Source organism: Chlamydotis macqueenii, chromosome 13 (assembly GCF_036417535.1).
Source record: "Chlamydotis macqueenii isolate bChlMac1 chromosome 13, bChlMac1.mat, whole genome shotgun sequence".
Taxonomy (NCBI): Eukaryota; Metazoa; Chordata; class Aves; order Otidiformes; family Otididae; genus Chlamydotis; species Chlamydotis macqueenii.
This window is the reverse complement of record NC_141568.1, coordinates 22,048,618-22,071,568: the sequence shown is the minus strand read 5'-3', so window position 1 is coordinate 22,071,568 and position 22,951 is coordinate 22,048,618. Positions and strand designations below refer to the sequence as shown.

At 43.5% G+C, this 22,951-nt stretch overlaps 1 protein-coding gene across 3 annotated transcripts in view; it reads right to left on the bottom strand.

The window, feature by feature from the left end:
• MYLK3 (myosin light chain kinase 3) overlaps window positions 1–11,967 on the bottom strand; it is a 41,181-nt gene extending 29,214 nt beyond the window's left edge. The window contains exon 1 of one of the 3 annotated variants that reach the window (XM_086758100.1): window positions 11,845–11,967. In XM_086758100.1, coding sequence (XP_086614226.1) covers window positions 11,845–11,853 — 9 coding nt within the window. In that variant the 5' untranslated portion in view covers window positions 11,854–11,967. Of the gene's footprint in view, window positions 1–10,412; window positions 10,745–11,844 lie in introns of those variants that run through there. The other 2 variants (XM_086758097.1, XM_086758095.1) reach the window with 2 other exon arrangements.
• Between the last annotated feature and the right edge of the window lie 10,984 nt (window positions 11,968–22,951).

Below are 22,951 nucleotides of genomic sequence, written 5' to 3'. Positions count from 1 at the left end.
CCAGCCTGTTGTGAAGGATTTCTGGTGAGAGGAACAGCTGCAGACACCAAGGGCAATGCAGAAGGAGGGGGAGCAGTAATGCAGCTCCTGGGCAGAATTCCCCTGCAGCCTGTGGTGATGGCCATGGTGAGGCCGGCTGTGCCCCGCAGCCCGGGGAGCCCACGGAGGGGCAGAGATCCCCCTGCAGCCCGGGGAGGCCCATGGAGGAGCAGAGATCCCCCTGCAGCCCGGGGAGGACCCCACGCCGGGACAGGTGGGTGCCTGAAGGTGGCTGTGGCCCATGGAGGGCCCGCTGGGGCAGCCGTTCTGGAGGGAGTGCACCCCGTGGAAGAGATAGAATCATAGAATCATAGAATCACATGGTTGGATGGGACCTATAAGATCATCTAGTCCAACCGTCTTCCCACTACCATTGCTGCCACAGCTACTAAACCATATCCTGTACCTTCTCATCAAGCCGCCTCTTGAACACTGCCAGGCACGGAGACTCCACCACCTCCCTGGGCAGGCCGTTCCAGTGCCTTACCACTCTTTGAGAGAAAAAGTTTTTCCTTAAGTCCAATCTAAACCTCCTCTGGTACAACTTGTGGCCATTTCCTCGGGTCCTGCTTGTTGCCTGGAAGAAGAGGCCAAACCCATGTTCATCACAACCTGCCTTCAGGAAGCTATAGAGTGCAATGAGGTCTCCCCTGAGCCTCCTCTTCTCCAGACTAAACAATCCCAACTCTCTCAGCCGCTCCTCATAAGACTTGTGCTCCAGACCCCTCACCAGCTTTGTTGCCCTTCTCTGGACACGTTCCAGGGCTTCAATGTCTTTCTTGTAGTGAGGGGCCCAAAACTGAACACAATACTCAAGGTGCGGCCTCACCAGTGCCGAATACAGATGACCCATGCCGGAGCAGTTTCATGAAGGACTGTGGCCCATGGGAGGGACCCCATGCTGGAGCAGGGGAGAAATGTGAGGAATTCTTCCCCCGAGGATGAAACAGCTGTGTGAAACAACGCATAATGGACTGACCATGAGCCCCATTCCTCTTGCCCCCTGTGCCGCTCGGGGGGGAAGGTGGTAGAGATAATGTTAAGCCCGGGAAGAGAGAAGGGTGGGGGAGGTTATGTTGTTCCTTGTCTCATTATCTGCTTTATTTTTAGCAATAAATGAATAGTTTTCCCCAAGTTGAGTCTGTTTTGCCCATAACGGTAACTTTAAGGATCTCTCCCTGTTCTTATCTCAAACCTCGAGCCGTTTTCCTTATATCATCTCCCCCTGTTCTCTTGGAGGGTGGGGGGAGTGAGAGGCTGCGTAGTCTGGCCCTGACTGAGGAGGAACTACGATACCTATTAAACTCACTTTTGCTTTGTGAGGAGCTATTGCTGACATTTTGTATTTACGTATTGCAACGTATGTTGCTTCATCTTCAATACCCTCCAAATGACATCGGAAGAGCTTGAGGTGTTGCACGAGCAACGAACAGCAGTGAATCTTGCAGGACCGTGGCAAATTGCAGAGCTGTGCTCGGTCACCTCTTGTTGTCATTTGCAAAAACTGGAGAGCCTCAAGGCTTCATCATAGTCTGGATGTAACTTGGATAAAGCTTCTGATGATAATTGGTCTCCTGTGGATTTCTGCTTGTTTCTTCCAGCTTACAAAAAAATGAGCACTGTGATTTGAAGCATGTAGGTAACTGCCTCCATTCCCTGAAGAGCTGAACTGAAACTTATTTCTAGGATATCTTTAAAATATCTCCAAGGTATCAAGTATCTCAGGAATGTCAGAGAAAAGGAACACAAATGCTGGAAAACCAGAACTGCAAGTGACCTTGAACTGATTATGCCAAAGACATTTCTGTTCTTAAGGGGGAAATGAGAGTTTATTCTTCTTTGGCTTCAACTCCACGTACACTCTTGCGGTTGTGAAAGAGATGTCAGAAAACAAGAGGAAAAATGCCCATTCAGCACAGAGTATCTATGACATGGCAGTTCAATTACGATCCCTCCTTGCTAGGTCTGACCCAAAGAAAGGAAAAAACGACAAAAATAGGACGAAGAGAAGAAAAAAAAAAGAAATAAAAAATAAATCTACAGCATATACTAAAGTGACAGCAGAGGCTTATATCCCAAACAAGAAATGTCACAGAGGTTAAAACCAGCTGCTCAAACAGATCATCTCATTAGATTACTGCATTTCTTTCTTACAACGCAGTAAAACTGGAGATGGCTGAAAATATGTAGGTAAATTAAAAAATAACCTTTTAAAAGGCCAAAACAAAGCCAAAGTTTTATAGGGGGCTTCAGGAGAAGTTTGCAATGGTTGCAATGCAACTGAGTTCTAAGGAGAGTAAGAACTCAATATGGTAAAACATCAGCAGTTTACAAAAAGAAAAAAAAACAAAGAGCAGATAAGCTCAGAACAATCTGGCTACATCTGCTAAACACTGATTAGGCAAAAAACACTAATAAATGTCCCTTACATATTTCGAAACCAGCTATCAACTTTTTCAAGTGACAGTGAAAATCTACTTAATCTACATCTAGTTGCTGCAGCTCGTTAACACACACTTCTTAGTCTTCCCCCCAGCAAATGAAAGGGTAACTGAATTTTTTTTGAGTACCTAAGCTGTATTTCTCATGAACAGCCAGTTTCTTAGACACATGGAAGGTAATAAATCACGTGCACAGAGTAACGGTGCACCAAGAGACAAATTTCCAGGTAAAATGGCAAGCACTGAAATGGGCACTGGCTCTAACTTAGAGGAATAATTTCCAAGGGCAAGATGCACCGTACAGCCTGGGTAAGTTTGTCTAGTCCAACAGCCGGGTTTCCTGCTCAGATCAGACAGAAGACGTGCATCTGCCCTGCCTGGTGGTGTACTACTGGCACTGGCCCACACCTGCTTCAGAAGGCCGAGAACCTGACCTTTAAGACATTGCTAACGTTAGCTGTTGGTTGAAATCCACCTGCACAGTGAAAGAGTCTAAAAGCACTGTCAGTCTCCCCAGGCGACCCTGGCATGATACATTTCAGTATGACTTTGCTCACAAGAGTACTACATCAACTAATTCCTAACAATTGCTATATAAACTCTTTTTTTTTCTTTTTCTATGTATTTAGTGACAGAAGACTGTTAACAAGTTGTGAAACACTTTCTTGCAAGTCCTGACTTCTCCCCTCTGCTGCTACTTTATTCTTTTTCAAAGAACTGTGTCCTAGTATCACACTGGCAGCAGCAGCATGGCCGAGGATAGGCTAACAAATCCGAGATCGCGGGTAGTATTGTAATGCATCTCTGTCAAGCAGCTGACAGCAGAGAGCTGAACAGATCAATTATAACATTTCATTTACATCAAAGCGATGAGATTTCTAGATAGTGCTGTTTACCACTTGCCCACACAGCTTAACAAGAACTTTTAAGTCCTTCCTCCAGGTTACTTTGCCTCCCAGGAGGCCAAGAGAGCACCTGTCGCCAACAACATTCACTCACTTGACCCCAGAGCTTATTCTCACCACAGAACACAGCTGCTTCTGTTACCCACAGAAACTACTTAAAGAAGCCATCTCATCAGATGACACCAAACTGGGCAGGAGTGTTGATCTACTGGAGGGCAGGAAGGCTCTGCAGAGGGATCTGGACAGGCTGGACCAATGGGCCGAGGTGGACTGTGTGAGGTTCAACAAGGCCAAGTGCCAGGTCCTGCGCTTCGGTCACAACAACCCCACGCAATGCTACAGGCTTGGGGAAGAGTGGCTGGAAAGTGACCTCGGGGTGCTGATTGACAGCCGGCTGAACATGAGCCAGCAGTGTGCCCAGGTGGCCAAGAAGGCCAACAGCATTCTGGCTTGCATCAGGAACAGTGTGGCCAGCGGGAGCAGGGAAGTGACTATGCCCCTGTGCTTGGCACTGGTGAGGCCGCACCTCCAATACTGTGTGCAGTTTTGGGCCCCTCAGTACAAGAAAAACATTGAGTTGCTGCAGTGCATCCAGAGAAGGGCAACGAAGCTGGTGAGGGCTCTGGAGCACCAGTCTTATAAGGAGCAGCTGAGGGAACTGGGATTGTTTAGTCTGGAGAAAAGGAGGCTGAGGGGACACCTCATCACTCTCTACAACTGCCTGAAAGGAGGCTGTAGGGAGGTGGGTGTTGGTCTCTTCTTCCAAATAACTTGTGAAAGGACAAGGAAATGGCCTCAAGTTGAGGCAGGGGAGGTTTAAGTTGGATATTAGGAAACGCTTCTTTACTGAAAGAGTGGCCAAGCACTGGAACAGGCTGCCCAGGGAAGCAGTGGAGTCACCATCCCTGGAGGTGTTCAAAGAACGTGTAGATGTGGCACTTCAAGACATGGCTTATTGGACATCGTGGAGTTAGGTTGACAGTTGGACTTGATGATCTTGGAGGTCTCTTCCGACCTTAAGATTCTATGATCAGCCTGCTGATTTTAATGGTCAGCCACAAAAGCTGCCCTTGGATTCAAGCAACCTCTTATTTGCAAGACACTCTCTCAGCACTACCAGGAGCTTGGCAGAGAACCCTACGGCACCTTTTACACCTCTCAAAGGCTCTTCATGTCTACAGCAGTTTGCTCAGGTACGGGCAATAGTAAGTCAGGAGGGATCTAATGTCGTGTAGAAGAGTAGCCTTGGTTGTGTAGTAATGCCAACAGGAATAAAATCAGTAAAAGCAAATTCTTGTCACTGAAGTGATGTGATAAGCCCTCAGTATAAATATATAGGGAATAGATCTGTTGCATAAGAAAGGTTATTTCTAAGCGGTCAACTTTTTGGAAAAAAAACCCCCACACTTACATAATCCAGAGTTCACTCCAAAACACACTGAAACCAGCACAATTGTTCTCGCTGACTTGAAATTTGACTGGCTTCAAATCAAATCCCTACAAAAAGTCTCTGCTTCACCACCGACACGCTTTTGTTTGAGAAGATGAAAAAAATCACCGAAGTGCACTGTGCTTTGTGCTGTCTTCTGTTCCCTTCCTACTTCAGAAGATCTCAGCCTCCCCTCTCCTTCACACTTCCATCTGACAGTTGTCATTGCGGTACAACAAACACCAAGTACTGTGCTCAGTGTTGCTCGCTAATAATGGTCTTTACAGGAACCTAACAATGGGGGGATATTTTTTTTATTTTTTTTTAAGTAAGAATGCTCCTTGGCATTGCTCTTCCCCACTAATAACCGGAACGTCACGTTAAGGAAATTTTAGATTAAGTAAATAGTCATCCATCCTGTAATGAAGTCTGTTACCTGCTATATTCACCTGCTGATTTAGATCTCTCTGACATTTTGCTTTGATGTCATTCACAAACACAGGAATAACTTCCTTAGTTCAGGCTTAGTTTCAACACAAACTCTCCTTTGAAAAGGATTCAGAGCAAGAGAGTTTGGGTACAAAAGCTTGTGGTTTTGCAAACTCTTCTCAGTAACCAAACACTCGGAGAAGCCACTTGCACTCCTTTAGATGAATTGTCTGGCAAAAAACACATAAAATGCTGCATCCATTTCAGATGTACAAAAGAGCTCCGGCTAAATTTATAATCTTTTTCAGCAAGTTGGAAGAAAGATGCACAAAATAAACAAAAGAATGTCATCCACACAAAAGCTTTTCTAAAAGAAAGTTATACCACGTGTCATTGGAATTGCAGAAAGCAGCTAACAAGACACATCAAGCTTTCCAGAGCAAGGAATGAGAAAGCAATTTTTTAAGCTTCTCTCTCTAAAGCAGATAGATTAAGAACAGCTGGATGTTAATTGAAAGCCTTGAGTTAGAGCCCCAGTGGTATGACTAAGCACAGCAACTCATTTTTCTACCTGAAGTTAGTATCTCAGCACAAATATCTATTAAAAACAGAAATCTGGAGGACATTTGGTGCAGCCATTTCCAGTCCCATAACAGTAAATACCCCCTTGTGCTCCTCCACAAGGCTTATATCAGAGCTCAGGATATTTCACTTCTGAATGACCCTGCACCTTAAATCAACAGCTGACAGACTCCAGAGCATTCATTTTAAGCAACCACATAGAAGGTTCTCGGCACTCATAAGCAGCTCCTGAATTCAAGCTACCAAACCATCAATTTTGCAATTCGGCTATTAGATCAGTGACAAACTGGTCTCCAGATGCATTTCAGAGATGGCTGGAGTGTAAACCCAGGTACACCAATTATCAGCAATAGACTAAAAATCAGCACCAAGTCCCGGCACCGCAAAGTAGAATCACTCAGAGGAAAGCAAGCAAATAGCACTGTCGATAAAAGATCCAGGATATAAGCAGTTTGGATTTCACATTAGTTGATATCAGGCATATTCGTCACCAAGGGGCGGCAGGGCAGTGCCAGTCGCAGATCTAGCGACCGTACATCCAGAGCTCCTCAGTGTGCGAAACTAGGAGAGCAGTTAGAACGCTCAGCTGGATGCTGGAAAAGTCTGCAGCGACACTCTGCAGAGAGGCAAGCAAGTCACACCTGGCAAGAGTCTACACGCTGTCCATGAAGAGGGTGGGATACAGAGCTCCCTGAATCTCCTTCAGCCACAAAAGGAAGGACACAGAAATTTTGCAACAGTTTCTCTAAACTGAGTCTAGTGAGGAGTGGATCTTACTAAATTCTGCATTGAGCGTAACCCAGGGAAAAGTGTGCTGAAACAAGCCCAGTGCCTCCCAGCAGCGACCAGCAGCTTTCTGGCTGGCTTATCAAGATGAACTGTGCCTGACGGCCATGGTCAGAACTGCCTCAGAGCAGGATGGGCCACTCAGCCGTCTGAGAAGCTGTGCCGATGTTTTCTGGCCCTATGACTGATAATTCTGTATAAGGGAAAGCCAGAAACAAGAAGGTCAATGAAAAAATTTGCAGCAAGCTGTTTTGTTTTTAGAGCAAAAGGGGTCAAGGAAGATTCAATTCAAGTTGTGCCAGTTCCTAAAGAGGTGCTGAGAATTAACCAGGACCCTGAAGGTGAAGCTCCCTGCACTGGGCTTCTGGGGGACTTCGGCTGAAACTGGGAACAAGGAACTCACTAAGAAAATATCCAGAACAGCGCTACTTACAAAAAAAGGGCATTTCTTTTTAATTCCACCCAGCCCCATACAATACCAGTGAGTGTGCAATGACAGTGCTGGAAGGAATCAGGTCTCTGAAAAAAAAAAGCATTTGGGACAGCACATACCTGAAGTCAGAGGCATGTGTAAATAAGTTGGATGAGCCAGAAAGCACATGCACTGCTCAAGTATGAACACCAAAACGAGGACACAAATGAGACGGTGAAAGGTGAGCCACAAATACAGAAGACAACAGCAAGAGGACCTGCTAGCTCCTACTATCTCAATTCAGCCATGGAAGAAGGTAAAAACAAACCTGGTTTGTAATGTCAGAGACTATATATAGTTTACTACTCTAGTTTCTGGGATGTGAACTGTCTGAAAGGATACTCAAGAGAATATATTTAGACTGCAAACCTGGTGCAAAATTTAAATTGGAGCATATGATATCTTTCTCTTGAGTTCCCACAAAGCCTGGGAAGACAGCCTTAACAACCGGGATGCTCAGAAATTTTCCAACCATGTATTTTTCTTAAAATCCCAATGCTTCAGAATGGCTTACTACTTCCATCGATTACTTTTTTCAGTCTGTCTGCCTTTCTGCTAGCTCTCCGTAGCAGCCTGCATGTAGCCTGCCGAGACTCTTCACCCAAAGACGGTAGTTTAGGCCTCTGAAGCACACAGACTGCCCCAGAGCCCAAGAAGTAGGAGAGGAGCATCAAGATTAGCTCCTGTGGAGGACTAAGTGGCTTCAGATATCTCATTAAGTAGTCATGTCCCAAAATAAGTCAGCAAGTCAGCAGCACCACCAAGGCTAAAAGGATCGATGTAGCTGAATATCAAAGCTGTGCAGCTCATGGGAAGGAAAAGCTTGATAGAAATATGGGCAACCTGGTCTTCAGGTACACATAAGAACACTCCTATCACTGCCTCTCCTAACAAAGAGTCCAATTAATTCTGGAAACACAAAATGCCTCATCTTATTGCTTGAGCATGAACTACACTCTCCACTGTACATCTGAGCAATAACACACATTTCCAAGCAACCTGTAAACATGCTCAGGCCACTGTTTACAGAGCTGCCTAGCATTAGGAGTCCTTCCACAACACCAGGATCAGCTGAGCCAGCCACACACTTGAGTACAAGCAGGCAGATCACCAAGCACCACGCCAGAAAGAGACAACAGTCAGACACACAAACAGCGTTCCACGCTGCAACCGCTGAAAGAACTGCAGGCATGGTCCAAGACACCATTTATCCTTATATGCTTCTCTGCTGGTCATGGCCTCCAAAAGCATTCCCTTTGTAATGTTCCATGAATTGAGTGCTAGCTTTGTGAAAAGAACAAAGAATTATTTTCTAAGAGATAAACACAATTATTTTGGTAAACTGGTCGGAGTGATGTAATCCAACACAAGACATCCAAAACAAAGTTATTTTTGATTCTTAGCTCACTGAGGACTAGGAAAACCAATAAACGAAACTAAATCTAAGATAGCTTTTACCTGTGGACCTTAACGTGTTTTCAGAATAGAAGTATCATTATCACTAGTTTTACAGAAATGGAAATTGAAGCAATGAATATGAAAGAATTACTCAGTCACTCAACAGATCAATTACATAGAAACAAGATATTCTGAATCTCATTATAGCCTTTGTATTATTGCAAAATACTAACTCCAATCTGCACAGAGCCAAGCCACGCAGACAGATAACTGCAGTACTGACTTTTTCCCCCCCCGAGATATGACTAGTCCAAAAAAAAAAACCTCTGTATCATTTGCTTTGATGGTTCTAAAGCCACCTTCTGTAGTCCTTCCTGAAATATCTTTCATTTGCACTCCTCCAGCAACCAGCAAAAGAGAATTTTACATATTTCAGGCCTTTTAATCTCTTTCCTTAACAAAAAGCTGAACATCAACAATTTTAACACATCATTATCTGTTCAGGATGAAGAACAGTTGATTAGTATATTAAAACTGATAGACCAAAATGCTTTTCTGCTATGTTGCCATAAATAGACAATAAATCATGTGGCCACAGGGGTATGAAACGGATCTAGTGTTCTGAGCCATTCTGTTTCTTATGTAATAAATTATAACAAGAAAAAAAATCATATTGTACTTTTGGCTATATTAAATCCACTATATGACATTACATTAGATGAATTTAAGGCTTTGGAACAATATCCTACTTGTTGAAACTAGTAGAAACTTTGTCCTTTTCTTCAGCTGGGCCAGAATTTGGTTTATTACTGTTTATTTAGTTCATTTACTCCATTGGCTCTTTAAAGAACAAAGATGATTACAAATATAAACTCTTTAAGAAAGCCTGTTAGAGTTGCTATTGAACAAAATACATGAGGAAATTCTTTCTTCAAAATTTTGAAAAAGAATGGTCTTTAAAAACGCCACAACAATCTGATCCATTCCAATTTAAAATGCAACTCCTACAACTTTTCTTTTTTTTTTAATTATTTGAACATTATTACATGTACATGTCATTCTTTTTAAGGTTGCTTAAGTCCATTTTTCCACTTCTGTCTGGATGGTAATGGTCTTTTCAGCAAGTTAAAAATTAGGCAAATACAAACAAACCAAAGAAAGCAACAGTAATGTTTCCCTGGACTTCCTGTCACTTTCCCAACGAAACCAAACTCCACAGCCAGCTTTAAAACATCATGTGGTTTGATGAAAAGCTTACAACGGTAGAAAAGCAGATCCCTATTCTCTCTTCCAGCAGCAACATCTCTCTGTATCTCTCCTCTGGTGAGATGTGTGGTCTGTCAATTGGTGGTTAAGCTCTCAGAGATGGACTCTCTCACTTTGTTTCCTCACACCATTGCACGATGGGGTTCTGATCTGACAACTTTTAAGAACTGTCACAGAGCACACGTTTCAAGTGTTGAGTGCCAGGTGTTCAAGTTTTTTACTTTTTTACTAAAGACTTTTTACCACAAGTCCATGCAAATTTGGCTCCTCACTAAATCACCTCAGTGTGAGCTGGCCTGACAGATTCATTGCCTTAAAGCTCTCAGACATATGAGAGCTAAACCAAAAAGCTGCAACAACCAACCTCCACATAATCCAGATGGCAGCCTGGCATCCTATACTACAAAAACACTGCTGAGAATAAAAGTTTTAATATGCCACAGCTCTCATGAAAAACAAATTTATTTACAAAGGCAAAGCCCGCACTCATCATTTCAGAAACGCCTCCTTGAGATCAGCAGGTGTTTTGCAAGCCAGCCGACTGCACAACCGGGCCAAGAATGTCTGACACACAGAGCACTGCAGAAAAGTCACAGAAACTGCACCATCTGGAAAGTTTTTTCTTTCAAACGAGGCTCACAGTATAGCACTAAGGAGTGCCTTACCGTAAATCTCTTTATGTAATCAGAAACACAAAATCCTCCCATGCTCAAACGAAGGGATCTGTGCAGGGATGGCTTCTGGTACAAAGTTCCCATTCTCTTTGGCTTGCTTGCATGGTGCTCATCCAGGTAGCCCTCAGCCTTTTACTGAATAAAGCTGCACGGCCTCCCTGGATCTTGCTAGAATTCCGCTTGTGTGATAAACCAGGCATTTCATCTTATCTAACACTACAGCAGGCATTTCAATCATTTCACCTCCTTAGCAGCAGCACCAAGTTCTGTCCGTATCCCAGCAGCTCACTTCCTGAATTACTGATAACAGATACTGTAAGGCACAGAAACAACAGGCGACTGAAATCTCTTGAGTCATTGAAGAGTTCCTTCTTTGCATTCTTTGTTCCTTACCTTATTTTTACCCAATTTACCTTTGCTTTAGCTGTAACTTAAGGATAGCATGTTTGCTTCAGCCAAGCAGTGACAAGATTGTCATTTATCTGCCCACTGTTCTTTCAGTGACACTGATTACTGCTGCAGGGCATTTGCTTTAATGTGATTATTATACATGTTGGCATTTCCTTTATTTCCAATTTCTTAAGTGATCACATAGGAACAGAGGGAACAAAAGAATGGACAGAAAAGGACAAATATTCATCCTTCATCAGAATTCACACACCTCTTTATGCCTTCAAGCACTGTTTCTACAGTCTGATACTAGGGACACAGACCCATTCACTTCAGTCTGTAAAATACAAAATGGTCAAACAAAAGTACTCATGCAAGTGTATGTTACCATAAAGTCCACGTAGGCATATTTGTGAACCTCTAGATTTAGAATCTTTTAAATTTTTTTCTACCTACACAGTCAGATTAATAAGCAGCCGTAATGCACCCAAATTATGTTCCTCCTCACACATTTGATCCTCAATTAATGAATTCCTTTTTATTTTGCCCTGTGTAAAATACACAGGGCAAAATAATTAATTAAGAATTAATTTTTTTTTAATTTAGTTCTTACCTATAAGGTTGTGTCAGTGGAGTGAAAATGTAAAGATACCAAGATGCTGGATGACCTATGAAGGAAAGCAAATTCTGGAGAAGTAGAAGCAAATCTACTTAAAATTTTCATCTGTGCTGTGCCTTCCTTTCCCACTCTGCCAACAAGCTGAAGTAGAATTAGTTCTGATTGATTAGATCCCTACAAGTGACCTAACATTAACACGAATCACATCAGGCATGGGTACACAAAACGACAGCCACTCGCTACGAACCAGCAGCCTCTAAGCAGAGGGACGAGCGTCTCAGACAGCAGTTCTGGGCCTCACACAGGCCATGTCTTCACCGCTTAAATCAACAGAAGTGTGTTCTACCACAGGATCAGCACACATGCCCTATCCTCTGAAATAACCAAGAAAGCAATGGAGACAAGGCACTGTACCTTTATCATTCCGATCTAAGAGATGTCAGGACCAGGAGCGTGGGTACAGGTCTGGCTGCCCCTCTCACAGTAAAAACAAGTGTTTCATTTCCACCTGGGCTTGTACAGCAAGATAAGCAATGCACTGTTAGAAAACAAAATAAAACCAATGTGAATACAGACAAAACCAGTGAATTAAGTTGAATGAGGAACTCTTGCAAGGCAAAAGCCAGGGAGGAGACAACCGTGCTTGCTGTGCTGCAGCATTTTTTGCTGCCTGGCAGGGAACGTTTTGCAGGCCATTGAACAAACAAGCAAAAAGGCCAGGGGTTGCCTGGGGTACAGGACGATTTGACCACAGCTCATAGAAGACTACAAACCTGTTGGTAGCACTAACATCCCTGTAAACGGACATCGGCAACCGGAGGCTGCCTGAGATGCTGGACTCAGACCTCCAGAGACGGCAGGCCAGCCTCAGCCGCCAGACTCCTGCATGATTTGCAGCTCAGTCTCTGTGCCTTGCTTTCTCTACCTGTAAAACCAAGTTAAACTCTTCCTAGCTCACTAAATATTTTCAGAGCTTTAGAATCTATTTTTACTATTCCTCCTTTAAAAAGGCAAAACCAATCCATAAATCCTAGGTCAAAACTGCCCCCAAAATTTTAAGACACATCAGCCAGGTCCATACAGAGGTACAGGAAAACAGGGGTTTTCCGAGCCCTCTTGCCTGAACAGGGTAAGGCAGCACCACGAGCACTATTCTTGGGGTTTGCACAGGGAACACCACCCAGCCACTCTCAGTGGGCGAGGACACTGTCCACATGGGCATCAAGCTCTTGAACGTGGCCTTAAGTCTTTTTAATTAACATGAACTGATTTTATGAATTAAGGACCCCTATTCCAGATGCTAAGAAAACAACAAATACTACAGCTATTCAAAAGGCATAGTGCTTAATAGATGAGTCAGGAGATCCCTAGATCCAAGGGAGAGAAAAAAAAAGTGTATACATTTGTGAGTTATTCCAATAGCACAAATAATCATGTTGTTACCCCAGATTTAATAAAAAGACACTATTACTTAATGGGCCAGCAGAGGCATGTACAGCATGTAAATGCCATGCCACAGGGGAAAGCTTGCATGACAAAGAGAATCCTTTAGGAAATTTGGCAAGCGCTCTGGAACAAGCAATGCTCAGCCTGCGACCTTCCATTAGCAGATCTAATTACAGAACTGTAGCGTAAAACAACACCTTCCTGCAGTATTTGCATTAATACCAAGAATATAATTATTATAATGAAGAGCTTCACTGACTTTGCTTTTTCTCCATTTTAGCTTCTGAAAAAAAAATAAATTAGGAGCTTTTCTCTCCCCCATTTTCATTTCAGATCTTACAATGTAGATTCTGGACTGTGTTTTCAGAAAAGTATTAAAAGCAACAAATCAGTAGCAACTATAGAACATTCTATCCACAACAAGGAAATAGTCCACTTTTCCTAAAGTTAAATGGATTGCTGTCGCTAGAAAACGGGCAATGGACACAGGACTACGTTTCCCTTAGTATCAGGGAAAAGTCTCGTGGATCTTACATACAAGGAAAAACAGAGTTTGGTGCCTTGCTCTAAAATACTAAGAACTAGAAACAAGGAAAGTGCTCACTCTGAGTATAGGTATTCCAGTACAGGCTTTGTGGGTCACGAGACATGATTTACTTACAGAATTATTGCACAGCTTTTAAAAAAAAAAAGCAAGTAACACCCAAGTGAAATCAAGATCGAGGTTAGTACTTTAGCTTTTAGAGCAGCTCTTCAGATCTGCTCTACTAGACTCCAAAACTCCTCTTTCAAACTGAGAGAGGTGTTTGAACAGCTAGATCAGTGCATTTGGTGTGAAGGCCAAGAAAAGGAAAAAGGTAATGTTAAGTGGTTATCAATTATTACCAGCTTTCCCAGCCAGCTGCTGACAGATACGCCAATTTCTGCACTAACTACAGAGTAAAATGAAGGGGCTCAGCATTTTTTTGAGGTGACCTCTCCCATCTCCCAACATCAGCCTCTGTGAATTAGGAGGAGGTGCATTGCTCCACAAACACATTCTATTTTCATGGAATTTAGAATCTAAATGACATTCCTTATCTGAAACTGTTAACATGGCAGTTAATACACAATATCTTCCTTCCTGAAAATAAATAAGGAGAAGCCCCTTGACACATTTATTTCACACACACTTACAAGTTACTAAATTACTTAAGTACTTTAGAGTATTTTTGTTATTAATAATCAGGAGCAGGGAGCTACTAACACTGATGTCACCCAATTTAACCCATCTATGCCGAAAACATCTGATCAAAGGTTAACAGTTCTCTTCCAAAAGGGATTTCCAAACTTCACCAATAACTTACCCTTTCATTACGCTTCCATCCATGCAACAAGCTAGACCTGAATGCCAGCATACAGGAGTTCCCAGGGAAATGCAGGCAGAATAAGCAGGCAGGGTACTGATACCAGAAATGTTCGACTCCCCTTCTGTATCTGATCAGGACAAGTATTCAAGAGTCTGAAGACTTTGATGCACAAGGCATTTGCTAACAGCACTCAATTCCTGGTTGTCTCTGTGCCAGTATCAGCACATTTCTAGAGCTGCTCCACTCACAATGGATTAGTATTAAAGGCCAGGTCGGAAAGCCTCCCCACCTCATTAATATTCATTTTATATTTTAAATCGCATTTACATAAGGACTCATCCCAAGGCTAGAAGCCTCATAAATTCTATTCCATTTTTAAACCTGCGCTATTCCCTGTCATTGTTTCAGAAGGAAAACACTAGCAGGCACGGTATTTAGGCAGGCTGCTTTTATTTAAAAGAACAGTATCTACAGCCCTGCTTTAACTTCATTAGCCTACAAAGATTTGCCTGCAAAGCACAAACACAAGTACAACCACCAGCAGATTTTCATTCTTTGATTATTCTGCTTTTGTTCCAGCTGCCAAAGCGGGTGGGTATAACACCTGCAGCTGAATAAACTCACAAAAGGCAACTTACCTAGTGAACAATGTGAAAATATCTACAATCACCATAAAAACAAATTAAAGAGACAAAGTGACTCAGTATCTACTTTGTCTCCTGGCAAGCGCGGGTAGATGATTTTGCATTCAAAGCATACCACAGTACGCAGCAAACTCGCCTCTGATAGTCATAAAAAAAGGCCAAAGGAGAACAGGTTCAAGCCTTCTCTGTCAGGATGGGGGCCAATGTTGGGGCAGTCATCTTTTACTTCTATAAAGCACAGAGCCTTCTGACACCCATCAACCCTACCGGCAGCAAACAAGTTTGGGATGCCAAGGCAGACAGCATCTACGCCCTTCTAGTCTCCACTGGTGAAGGAATGAACAGCAAAAGAAAAAAGTGGGATTCATTTTTCTCATTTTAACTTATTCTCCTTTGCAAAGCATTTGTTGTAACACAGATTTACTGTTCAACAGCCAGTTAGTTTTTAACATGGAGAGGTAACCTTTTGCAAAAACCTGAAACCAAAAGAACTTGACATCATTCCTCCACTTGCCCTCAAAAAAGCCTACAGTAATGAGGAGAGCAGATCAAATATGTTTCCCAGAAGACAGGATGAGTAGCCTGTCACTAACATTGGACAACAGATTTTTATCAAGCTCCTACTTTGCACACACACAATTCTGTACTTTTTGTAAAGAATTAACTCATACCCTCTTGCCCCCTGAGGCAACCACAAAGCATAGCTGGTCATTACAATCTCTCATTTCAATGGTCCATAAACTAGAGAAGACATAATTTCTGTGAGTAAGCCCCATAAAGTACACACGCAACACCAAAATTATATGCCCAATGAACACACATGTGGAAATCAGATTTATAGGATCCTTTACGTTTGAGTTTGAAATTCATAGGTAAGTATTTTAGATGTATTTTAACTTTGGCAGTCTGGATTTTTTTTTTTTTTTTCCAACATTGTATCTTACAGAAAGTCTCCACGCCTCTCTCCCAACAGCCTTAACATACTCATCTTTACTTCTCATCATTATAGCTTTCTCCATTCTCTAGCTAAGAAGTCTAGCTTTTCTATTTTCTACCCTCACCACTCCTAGCTTGGTCACTCTGGTCCCTGCCGCCGCCTCCCGTCTGGAGTAAGCCACAACTGCCTGTACTGTATAAGGAAACCACTGCAGCTGTAATACTGGCCAACAATGAGAACTGCATGCCTGAAATCACAGAGATTGAGATTAATGTAATCATCACACAATAACAGCCTGCCAGTGGCCTTTTACATCATTGTGTTTTTGAGCATTACTGCAGTCATAAAGAGCTCAAGCTTTCAAAAACCCCTTCAGACATCACAGCTTGCAGCAAAGAAGTAGTAGTAAATTGACAAACAGCAAACAATCTCAGAATTAATCTAATATAATCTCAACCCACCTGTTAGTCTTACAAAATATCTATATATCATTTTTGTGACTTTCTCAGATTCCCCATGTTCAAATAATTAATTTTCTTGCTTCTCAGGAATGCATTTGAACATATACATTCCAAACAGAATGTGTCCCCTGATCTTCGCTGTTTACTGTATTTTTATTTTTTATCTTTCTGTAGTTGGTAGGAGTAAGGTTCTGTCATTTGGTTTTCAAGTTCTTGTAATATATTAACAATCTAATAAAGATTTTAAAAGACAAAACATTTTGAGACATTTTCCTACATACTATTGCCATCAGTCTCAAAATCAAAATTGCTGAACAACAGAAGTTGTTAAAGTGTGTTTCCTCTTCCAGACTCTGTACTCCTTTAACCTTTTTTTCCTAGAACTACACTTAGATGCGTACACGAGCTGTACATAAACGGCAGCTCCACTGCTGCTCAGTACCTGTGTGCCAGTAGACAGCACTGGGAATGCTGTAAGCAACACCATACAAGTTGCCAAGTTAGTAATTTGGTCAGCAACGAGAAATGTAAGCTAAATATTTTGGACAAGACTCTCAATCTTTTTAACATACACATGAGCAACAATGAAAGAAAAATACATTGGAAAGCAACTAGACTCGTGAGTAATCCTACGTGCTGTGGGACACTTTTTCCCTATGAGGACAGTTAGGCTGTTCTTCAGAATGGAGCTATTAGTATTAATCTAAATTAGGCTTCTTTCTCAATTTCCATTCAGCCCATTATTCACTGCTTTGAGGTAGTATTTTCAAAACACTCATCTATGTAAGTGTTAGAAAGACATTACATAATTTTAATTATTCAGTTAAATAAACAGCTTGTTTTAAAAATACCTTCTAGAAAACCTTTCGTTGGATGTCAAGATCTGGCACTGTAAAAAAAAAAAATAAAATCCTAAGAGTAAATTCTAATGCTCATCTTCAAATCTCAGGATGTATTTGCCTGCTCAGTTTGGGAGGGAATTCTACTTGTACAATTTATTTTTTTTTAAGTTTGTTATTTAGTTTCTTCTTTTTCAATAGAATTAAGAGGTAAAACTACAAGATCAGGCTCTGAATCAGTACTTGGTAAAGACTCAATGTATCTCAATGCCTTGAGTATGTAAAAACTTACTGTATCATTTTTCATTCTTTGGAATTGATGTCTTAAAGAACAGAGAGATTTACTTTTTCAAGATGATGGGAAGTAATCATCCTCCACTGTTTCAAAAAGCTAAAGTAAAAAGCAGCTATACCTTAACCTTCATTCTACACAAGACATCTCTTATGCATGCTATGACAACACTAGATCTAAAGAGTCACTAACTATGCTGTGAATAAACTGTATCCCTTTACTTCAATGTGTCTTTTAATACATCAGCATTATTTTAATTTATTTGCCAAAGATGTAAACATCAATAGACATTACTTTCACATTACAGACTACTGTGCAGCACCAGTAAAATCAGTGTTAGGACTTAGTATCATTTATTCATTTTGCTGAGAAACAGAATTCCTGGTTCATCTCTTGCTCTAGCTAGTTCAACGACCTCAGACAAAACACTTCTTTGCTGTTGTTGAGATTCAGGACCTGGGGCGCAGACCCACCTACGCAGCACACTCCAGCCATGCATCTCACCCTTACCCATGTTCACATGTGCATGTACGCACACAAACACACACACAAACACATTCTGCTCCACAACTTCTCCAAATAAAGCAACTCAGATCTTAAGCTGAAAATGTCTCTATTAGCAAGAGGGCTTTAAACTAGCGTTGCTGGGGGAGGGGGAGCACAGTCCAGCCCACTGCTGTCAGCATGGCGCCAGTGCCAGCACGGAGGGTCCGGAAGCTGAGGAAGGATCACAGGTACGTGCAAATGAACTTAAACTGCGGTCCAAAAGAACCTCTGTCGCTCCAGGCAGCAAGTCAGCTTTGTCGGGGGCCCAGCTGAGGTGTCTCTATACCAACGCACGCAGCATGGGGAATAAACAGGAAGAGCTGGAGATGTGTGCACATGAGCAGGGCTACCACCTTGTCAGCATCATGGAGACGTGGTGGGATGACACATACAACTGGAGTGTCAACATGGAGGCTTTTTAGAAAGGACAGGAAGGGGAAACAAGGAGGGGGTGTCGCTCTCTACATCAGCAACCGGCTGGAGTGCGGACAGACAGGGGACGTTAGGGTGGGGGTCTGTTACAGGCCGCCTGGCCAGGAAGACAGAGCAGACGAAGCGCTCTATAGCCAGACAGAAGCAGCCTCGCGGTCACAGGCCGTGATCCTCATGGGGGGCTTCAACCACCCTGACATCTGTTGGAGAGACAACACGGCAGGGCACAGGCAGTCCAGGAGGTTCCTGGACTGCATGGATGACAACTTCCTCCTGCAGGCGATAGAGGAGCCGACGAGGAGGGGTGCCATGCTCGACCTTGTGCTCACCAACTGGTGGGGGATGTGAAACTGAAGGGCAGCCTTGGCTGCAGTGACCACGACACGGTGGAGTTCAAGATCCACGGGGCAGCGAGGAAACTACATGGCAAGCTCTCTGCCCTAGACTTCAGGAAGGCGGACTTCGGCCTTTTCAGGGACCTGATGGGCAAAGTGCCATGGGAGGCAGCCCTGGAGGGAAGAGGGGCCCAGGAAAGTTGGTCCACATTCAAGGAGCACCTCCTCCAAGCTCAGCAGAGGTGCATCCCAACGAAGAACAAGTCCGGCAAAAAGGCCAGGAGGCCCCCGTGGATGAGCAAGGAGCTCCTGGACCAATTGAAAGTGAAAAGGAAGGCCTACAGAGGGTGGAAGCAGAGACAGGTAGCCTGGGAGGACTACAAAGAGGGCATGCGAATGGCTAGGGATCAGGTGAGGAAGGATAAAGACCTGACAGAATTGAACCTGGCCAGGGATATAAAAAAGCAAGAAAAGTTTCTATAGGTACGTAGGGGACAAAAGAAAGTCCAAGGAGAATGTAGGCCCCCTCCAGAAGGAAACTGGTGTCCTGGTTACCCGGGACATGGAGAAGGCTGAGGTACTCAATGACTTTGTTGCCTCAGTCTTCACCGATAAGGGCTCTTGTCCCGCCACCCAAGCTGTAGAAGTCGCAAACAGGGACTGCGAGAATGAAGAGCCGCCCACTGTACTTGAAGAGCAGCTTCGGGATCATCTGAGGAACTTAAAGTTGCGCAAGTCCATGGGACCTGATGAGATCCATCCGCGGGTCCTGAGGGAACTGGCGGATGAGGTTGCCAAGCCACTTTCCATCGTATTTGAGAAATCGTGGCGGTCTGGTGAGGTCCCCGATGACTGGAAGAGAGGGCACACAACCCCCTCATGACAATTCATAAGCCTGCAACTTGCAGGAGGCTATAGCTGGGTTTGGAGTGCCATCGGATGGAAGGTAGAGGATTACAGGGAAAAACTGAGGGTACTGCAATGAAGTGGCAACCTCAGTTGCATCCTCTTTCCATAAAAATTTTGACCATCAGACAGAGGAAGCTGTTAGAACAAACTTGCTTTGATTTACTACATATGGAGAGCAAGGAGGTGGTTGGTTGTTGGATACCTGGAGAGCCAGGGGCACTTAGTGAACAATCCAGACCGAATGGAATTGTTGTGTTTTTGAGTAGCAGGCCTCAAGGACATCGACAAGACCGCTTGTGAGAAAGTACTGAAGCTGCCTGTAAGAAAAATACTGAAGCCACCTGTGAGAAAATAATGAGGCCGTCTGTGAGAAAGTAATGAAGCTTCCTGTGAGAAAGTAAACGAAGCAACCTTGAGAAGAAGGAAAACAGCTGGCATACGTGACTGGGGGCTGAACGTGATACAGGGTGCAGGTGGAGAGAGCCGTGCGCGTGAACATAGAGACTTAACGAATCATATTTTAGCTAGGAGCGCGTGCATGATATAGTTAACCAATTAGTAGAGAGCTTGCGCATGATACGGAATTAGAAGGGCTATATTAACCGGGATGTATCAACAATAAATTGGCATTTGCTTGATCATATTGGTCGTCAGCAGCGTCCGTTTCTTCCGCGTCAACAGTTGGTGACAGCCAACATGGCTTCACCAAGGGCAGATCGTGCCTGACCAATTTGGTGGCCTTCTATGATGGGGTTACAGCATCGGTGGACAAGGGATGAGCAACTGATGTCATCTACCTGGACTTGTGCAAGGCACTTGACACTGTCCCGCACAACATCCTTCTCTCTAAGCTGGAGAGACATGGGTTTGATGGACGGACCACTCGGTGGATAAGGAGTTGGCTGGATGGCTGCACTCAGAGAGTGGTGGTCAACGGCTCAATATCCAAGTGGAGACCGGTCACGAGTGGCGTTCCTCAGGGGTCTGTGTTGGGCCCGGCCCTGTTCAACATCTCTGTCAGCGACATGGACAGTGGGACAGAGTGCACCCTCAGCAAGTTCGCCGATGACACCAAGCCCTGTGGTGCCATTGACACGCTGGAAGGAAGGGCTGCCATCCAGAGGGACCTTGACAGGCTGGAGAGGTGGGCCCGTGCCAACCTCATGGAGTTCAACCAGGCCAAGTGCAAGGTCCTGCACCTGGGTCATGGCAATCCCAGGCACCAATCCAGGCTGGGCAGAGAATGGATTGAGAGCAGCCCTGAGGAGAAGGACTTGGGAGTGATGGTGGACGAGAAGCTCAGCATGAGCAGGCAATGCGCCCTTGTGGCCCAGAAGGCCAACCGCATCCTGGGCTGCATCAAGAGGAGCGTGGCCAGCAAGTCGAGGGAGGGGATTCTGCCCCTCTACTCTGCCCTGGTGAGACCCCTCCTGGAGTACTGTGTCCAGTTCTGGAGCCCCCAACATAGGAAGGACATGGACCAGTTGGAGAAGGTCCAGAGGAGGGCCACTAAGACGATAAAAGGGCTGCAGCACCTCTCCTGTGAGGCCAGGCGGAGAGAGTTGGGGCTGTTCAGCCTGGAGAAGAGGAGGCTCTGGGGAGACCTGATAGTGGTCTTCCAGTACCTCAAGGGGGCCTACAAGAAAGATGGGGAGAGGCTGTTCAGCAGGGCCTGTTGCAATAGGACGAGGGGTAATGGTTTTAAAATAGAGGGGGGTAGATTTAGATTGGAAATTAGGAAAAAATTTTTTACAATGAGGGTTGTAGAACGCTGGAACAGGTTGCCCAGAGAGGTGGTGGATGCCCCATCCCTGGAAACGTTCAAGGCCAGGCTGGATGAGGCTCTGAGCAACCTGATCTGGTTGGGGATGTCCCTGCTCCTTGCAGGGGGGTTGGACTAGATGACCTTTGAAGGTCCCTTCCAACTCTACCATTCTATGATTCTATGATTCTGTATTTTCAATAAAATATTCAAAAGCTGTTTATTCCAACATAAAACAAAAACCACTGAAACTTGGAGAATTGTCAGAGTATTAATGTTTTACTCCTGGCCTCTGGAACACTCACTGTTCTTAAGAGCATTTTATGGTCTTCAACATTGTCCAGGATGAAAAATAGTATTTATTTCTTAACTGTAATCAGAAAGTTAAAGACTAGTTATGATTGAGAGAAATAAGTGCACAGTAGGAGACCAAAGACAGTAAACTAGCTTTTATAAGACGGAGTTCAGGTTCTATGTACAAAGCTAAGAAGCACCAAGAAAAGTAGCTGGTGGGAGCTGGGGGGTAAGATGAAGGAGAGGTACCTGACTTTTTCCTGGGGGATGCGCTGCGTGACGACACCAAATGATTCATGAGAACCATGTTTTGAGCTTGAAATTAAACAACTTTGGTGAAAGCAGGTTTAGGTTTTCTTCTGGAGAAAAAAAGAAATATGCAGTTTTATTCATTTCCACTGCCTTCTATCTAATCAATTCCTTGGTTTTTACTTAGATTGTATATCCCATTCAATAGCTAGCAGGTACAAGCAGCCTTTTTAAAAGAAAGAGCAGAAAAACCACACTCTAATACTTTAATTTACAGATACTTTCAGTTAACTACGAGTTCACAATACCTACTGAAGTCATGCAGTGTATTTCTGTGGCATCTGATCAACCATAAGGCAGTAAAATTTATCCTCTTCATCTCAACAGAAAAACTGCTTAATCAGATTTAACTTTGGGGCAGTCAGACTTTCTGTACATACTAGTGAGTTTTGAAAGTGACAGCCTAAAGGAGAAGAAAAAAACAAATTATTTTACTACTTTTTAGAGCTGTCTTACCATCACTGCTACCTAAGTGGCAACCTCCAAAAAAGGTAGGCAAACACCTGGGGAAAGCAACATCTTGAAATGCTAGTTAGATTCACTAGAGGATATTTGTAAGGATCTACAGTGAAATAAAAGAATCCTACTACAAAACACTGATGACATCATTAATACTTTGAAGGATAATAACTCACTTGAAAGCACTGGTTAAATTTGTTAATGTTTGCTCTGCTGTATTTTCATAAACAAGAAGTAAGGCGCACAACAGGAAATTTGTAGAGTGAAACAGTTGGTACTGACAGCCCAACACCTGCCACAGGCAGACCTGGTCCTGCAGACCAAGCACCCACTTGGGTGACATCTTCAAGGTCAGTTTTTTGTAAAAGGAATCTACTTCCTCCTCCCCAAGAACATTCCATGATGCAAACACAAGAACTGGAAGTAGAGAGTATCTTGAGAATTGCTTCAAACACACACTCCTAATCCAAACAAAACAAATTGCATAGATGCACCTAGCGATACAAA